This window comes from Lycium ferocissimum, chromosome 1, assembly GCF_029784015.1.
Source record: "Lycium ferocissimum isolate CSIRO_LF1 chromosome 1, AGI_CSIRO_Lferr_CH_V1, whole genome shotgun sequence".
NCBI lineage: Eukaryota > Viridiplantae > Streptophyta > Magnoliopsida > Solanales > Solanaceae > Lycium > Lycium ferocissimum.
In genome coordinates this window covers 21572935-21579022 of record NC_081342.1, presented here as the reverse complement: position 1 = coordinate 21579022, position 6088 = coordinate 21572935, and the positions used below count along the sequence as shown (strand labels likewise).

The following is a 6088-nucleotide window of genomic DNA, read 5'->3' as shown; positions in this document are numbered from 1 at the left end:
GATTATTTAAAGTACTTATTTTATATATATATATATATATATATATATATATATATATATATATGTTACTTATTATTTCGTGATTTTTCATATTTTAGGATTCGACGCCGGTCGTCCGTAAGAGCGACCAGCTCGGGAGTTTTCTCATAGACTTTCTTGAGGCAGAGTGTCTTCTCGTAAACTATCGAGCCATAAGTAAGATTTTTACTTAAAATCAATTTGATTTAATATAAGGTGAATATTTATTTAATTTTTTTAACCTTTATTTGGACCTCAAACAGCATCTCATCCATGAGACTACCTCATAATCTGCACCAGACCCATCTCAGGAGCCTACTCAGGCATCCATTGATACACAAGTTTGATTATTCAACAAAAGTTAATGTACTCAATATAAATAAGAAATGGTACTAATTTTTATATATTTTTCAACTTCATCCTTCGGCGCCTGCGGTAGCAACTCCTGACGAGGATGAGGTCGCATTTCCAGACCCAGCTCAGCTTGAGATTCTGAGCATGCCAGCAGGACTAGATCCCAAGAAGAAGCACGTTATGCAGAAAGGCACAAGGGCGAGGGATGATCATGGCTTAGAGCGGCCTCTTATTAAGAGGAAAAAGGGGGATGGAGACGATGGCGAGGACAGTGGGGATGGTATGAGTCTCAGGCCTAAGAATAGTCTCAAGCATACCACATGTGGGACCCACTAGTAAATACAATAGTGTTGTACAGTTTAAGTAAATATTATATATTTTTTGCGTATCTATTTATATTTATAAATATTATCTTAGTATTTATTATTGTTTATAGTGTCACATCCTAAATTGATAATAAAACAAAATCGTGACACATTCGAAATAAAGTTACTCTTTAATTTAAAAATAACACGAAACCCTAAAACATAAATAACGTAAAGCTAATGACTACAAGTCTTCAAACAAAATGGACTTCGAGCACTTTTCAACCACTAAAATGACAATCCAAAGTTTTGTGTATCTTTGATGTATTGAGCCTACCTTATTAATCGCACAAAAATAAGTAGGGTTCTATATAAAATATTAAAATTCCGGAGTCTCAAAGTATGATTAATATCGGCTAAAGTATGTAAAAAAGTGTGAAAATGTAAAGAAGAGAGAGTTTAACCAAAACAAATAGTCTTTATCGCGCGGTATTTTACTGCTTATTAAAGGAGAACGAGGCAAAATCCTTTAGCGCGGTAAAATCTTGCGTTAAAAGACTTGCGCCGTCTTAAGATTACGGTTAAGTCCTTTTCACTGATATTGTACTTTTGTGCCTTTTTTTTTTCTAGTGTATTTTGATTTACTTGGTCTTTTATTGGGTCATTTTGGTTCCGGACTCGATTGGTGAAGGGTTGGGGGCAAAGTCATCTTAGTACGAGAACTTTTACTATGTGCCTCACACAATACGACATTAGTTGTGTGAGGCTCACTATGAGATAAAAGTGGACGCATCTTATTTTTGAGATTAGCATATTTTAGATAAAACATTTTTATCTCATAAAAAGCCTCAGCGCATTAATGTTAGTTGTGTGAGGCTCATATTAAATTTTTTCTCTTAGTACAATCTTGATGATTATAACAAGTACCAAAAAGGGCCCTCTTCCACCTTACCATGTTTGAAACAGTTTAAAGGTTGCAAAAATTGCTGTATGGAATATGCCATCTTGATGTTGATCAGACCTTTGATAAATTTATCATTAAAATATGCGGTGGCGTGGATGGAGTTCCTCCAATATTAACAAGATGTCTCAATTTCGAGTCCTGAGAATGGAGAATTTTTTATAGGAAGTATTTCCCATTTCAGTAAACTACATAGACCAAATACAAATTAGTCGGACTAATAAATTATGGATGTCGGATGCCTAAACAAAGAAAAACACTTTGGTAATGTTACCATCGAAAAGATTGGGAGTTATGGAATCCCTCCCGTCTTAACGGTCTTGATTTCGAGTTATAGGAAGGGAGAAATTCCTAATAGGAAGCTTTCCCCTTCAATAAAACCTACACAACACGAACCAAATTAATCAGACCGGTGGATTTCAGACACTGGGTGCCTTTAGCGAAAAAAGCCTTTGATAATTTCAACCTCAACCTGCATTTCCCTCCCCCTCTTCTTTGTTACATTGCAGGTATGGTAGTTGGTTCATGATGACAGAAATATAAATATAGTATCATTTGTCGTTTGGTCAGTATGTTCACAGGGTCACAACTCATATATGTATGTATATAATAGGAAGTTGTACGAAAAGTTATAGACGCGTTAGTACTACTAAGAATAAAGAGAGTATTGGATCGTATGTCCAATAACCATAATAACTACCGGTTACATAATCAAATCGAAAAAAAGAAGGAAAAAAACATAGTAGTAGCAAAATAAAAATCAGAAAGAAAAAAACGTAGTAGTAGCAACAGTGATGAGGAAAGACTAGTGAGAGGGGGAGAGATTTCTTCAACTACTAAAGCTCCAAAAAGAACTTCTCTAGCCTTTAGGAAATAGCCACCCAAAATGGCTCCCAACTTGGAATCCCTTTATTCCTAATCCCACTTGTTTTGCATCTTCTTGGTCTTGAATACTCTCCTACCACAATGTCACTTCCTAATTTCCTACCACCAATATCTTCATCATTTTCATGTTCATTCTCTTGGCTAATTTCATCTTCTTCTCCATGGCTGCATTCATCAGGGATTAACAACGAAAGCCTGAGCCTACCATTAGCGCGTTCAGCTTGGAAATTAGAGTTGCAAGAAGTGGTTGTCCTGGCTTTTAATATTAAACGACCGTCTTCGCGGTGTGGCCTAACTTGGACACCTTTATTTCCACTCATTGAAGTTAATGGAGGTGGAAAACTAGCTGTCCTGTTGAATTTTTGCGCGAATTCTCTACATTTTGATCGTTGAACTCCGTGATAATTAGAGAATTCTTCTACGCTTTCACAAATATCACTGCCAGTTTCGCTTCCTAAGCTTTCAGTGCACATTTCCAAACTCTTTGTATTGAGAGAACAGGGCTTCACCAGAGGATGAACATAGACTCTGTCCTCTGCATCGCCTTTTCTCGAGTATTGACAAGGATTTTCTAGTGCTTGGATAAAGCTCCAGCCACCAACACTGCCATTTTCTTCATTCTCTTCTTCAATTTCACCTTCTTGTTGACCTATTTTCGATTTTTGTGGCAATGTGGTAGGTTCTGGGAAATTTGATTTAGGAGGAGTTAATTTGTTCATTAGAATGCGCGGTTCAAGAAGTGTAGGCTCTAGACAAGATTGCAGACCTTGATACAAAGTAGAGGTTAAGGTCATGTTGGTTTAGCAACAATATGCTAAAAATAAAAGAACAGAGCAAAAACAGGGCAGAACAGGGGAAAACAGAGGAATTGGTCTACTTTTTAACAATAATGTGAAGTTCTTGAGTGTTGACAAAATCATATACTTAAATGAGGATAATTAATTTATTTTTGTTAATTCAATGAGTCATGTTTGGTCTCTAAAATGTACCTAAGTGATAAGGCTTAAGTAGGTGGTAAATTGAAGGTAAAAAAGAGGACGAAAATAAAACAAGGATAGAGAGGGAAGGTAGAGAATGGATAGGACATGAAAGAGTAGTGAAAGGGGCTAGGTTGAATTTATAGGACCAAAAGTAACCACTTGAGGTTCTTTTTTTTCTTTTCTTTTTTTTGGGGGGGGGGGGTGGGGTTGGGGTGTAGGGGTTCTTCTATTTGCAAAGAGGAGGAGTTGAACTTTTGGTGCCACTAGAATTATTCAGCTTTCACTCTGCCACACAATAAAATGAGGAAAGGAACAAAGAACAGTCGGAAGCTAAGAAATAATTTGAAGTTGGACAAAGCTTATTGGTCTTTATTTCTATTATTTCTCTTTCTTTTTCCTTTTCATTTTCTTCTTTCGCTATCTTAGGCAGAAGACATTCGATTTTGGCTTGTTATTTAATAGCTAAAATTTGATTGGTGACTTTAAGAATTACTTTAAAAAGGTGAATGAATTAAATAACGTGTGGATTTTGGGGGGTCGTTCTCTTTGGGCATCCAAAAGTGAGCCAACAAAAAGGATTCCTTCTGATATTTTTTTTGATAGATTTTGCTTTCTTTACCCCCCATCTCACTTGTGCTTTTCAACCTATTCCTTTTTTTTTTTACTTGGACTAGGGTCGAAACCTAAACCTATAATTAGTCTTAAATCGTTTGACCAACTTCAACAACGAAGAAAGAAAAACTCAAATTGTGTTATAAAACTTTATAATTGCAAATAAGTAAAACAAGCAAACCAATAATTTTGTAGAGGGGAGAGAAAGATTGTATTATCACTTTTCTTGGTGTTACAAATGAGAAACAAAACTCTCTATTTATATAAGAGTTTTGCCTCTAAACCTACAACATATACAACTTGTACAAGTTCTTTCTACAATTGAACACAACGGTTAGATACAACTCGCTTACGAAGTTGTATTTATCACTTTAAGTCAAGTGGTACAATATATACTTCTAGTTGTATAATCATTAATAATACATCCAAAATACAACTTGACAAATGGTTTATAATACCCCCCTTGGATGTTTATTAATAGATAATGTGTTTCGTTAAAACCTTACTAGGAAAAACCCAGTGGAAAAAATCCTAGTGAAGGAAAAATAGTACACGTATCTGGTAATACGCATTTCCAGCTGCCTCATTAAAAATCTTACCAGGAAAACCCAATGGGACAAAACCTTGGTTAGGAAAAAAGAGTACAACGCGTATTTTACTCCCCCTGATTAAAGCATCGCTAGATCCTTGACGATGATGTACTCCGATCTTGAATATCAACTTATTATATGTTGAAAGGTGAGTAGACTTTATGATCAAATCTATCAAATCATCATTTGAACGAACTGGTTGATCATCTATGCCACCATCTCTTGATAGAGTTGCATCGTTGTCATATAATATTATTGGAACCACATCAAGACCATTCCTGGCTTGCTTTATAAATTTGTTATTATCTTGTCATGTGAAACATGACATGATAGTAACCCCTCATGGGCATAAATAACATATTTGGATCAAACATTTACGTCGATCATATGAATAACCCATATACAAAAGCTTGACAATATGTGTTAGGATAAACACATTCATGTTGGGGCTTTCATTCGCAAGATGCAATTGATCTTACTTCAATATCTCCATGTAGGAGTAAAAACTATATCATGTCCATAGTTATAGCAAGCTATTTAAATGCATTAATTGCATAAAGATATGATACTTGTGACCAATTTAATTTTCTAGTTCTTTTAGCAGATAATCTACTGCTTTTATAAACTCTTCAAGAGCTCAATAATATTCAAGTCATCAACTTGCAGAACAATATAAAATATTTTGATTATTATAAAGAGACAAGTGTATATAGAGTCATCTTTGAACCCTTCGTCAATGAATATTTATTAAGGTGATTCAGTATATCAACCTTGATTCATTTAAGTCATATTAAGGATTATTAACAAATTTTCCAACTTGTATATGCTTCAGGCATTTTGACTCCTAAATTTTCAAATAAATTCTGTAATGTCAGCCATATAGACTGTGACAACTTTTATTTAGTAATTAAATGACATCACATTTTTCTGATGCCTGGACTGCAAGTCCAATAAACTTTACGCTTATCAGGATGCATCGTGTCACTTGAAAATCATTTCAATGCCGGTATGCTTTAACAGATGTAGAATTTAGATCCTCACATCTTCCACAATATTGCACACTATATTGTATCAAATATACCGTCGACAAGATATCATTTATATCGGTTCGCAATTCGACATAACTTACTGAGATCTCATTACTTTATCATTTTTAGGTATCTAAACCTTCCGTAAGGTTTCATGAAGTGTTATGTCATAGGCTCTTCAAGAGCACATTGCCTCCTTATCATGATCCTTTAAATCATTTGCTCCTCACCCTTTTTAAGGTTATTGTATTTGCAATCGATTCATCTACCATGCTTCATGCATGTTGTAGACTTGTCCTTCAGGGTCATTCAATAGGAGCATTTGCAGGAGAAATCTGAGATTAACTTTGGGTCA

General features: G+C 35.0%; 1 protein-coding gene across 1 annotated transcript; it reads right to left on the bottom strand.

Moving 5' to 3' along the window:
• Positions 1 to 2245: 2245 nt before the first annotated feature.
• LOC132029429 (protein FANTASTIC FOUR 3-like) lies at positions 2246 to 3618 on the bottom strand. Its single transcript, XM_059418707.1, has one exon. The coding sequence runs from the start codon at positions 3315 to 3317 to the stop codon at positions 2505 to 2507; it is 813 nt and encodes a 270-aa protein (XP_059274690.1). The 5' UTR covers positions 3318 to 3618; the 3' UTR covers positions 2246 to 2504.
• Between the last annotated feature and the right edge of the window lie 2470 nt (positions 3619 to 6088).

Bases quoted from the DNA above. Each gene is read 5' to 3' on its own strand.
- LOC132029429 (XM_059418707.1), bottom strand. From the start codon at position 3,317: ATGACCTTAACCTCTACTTTGTATCAAGGTCTGCAATCTTGTCTAGAG.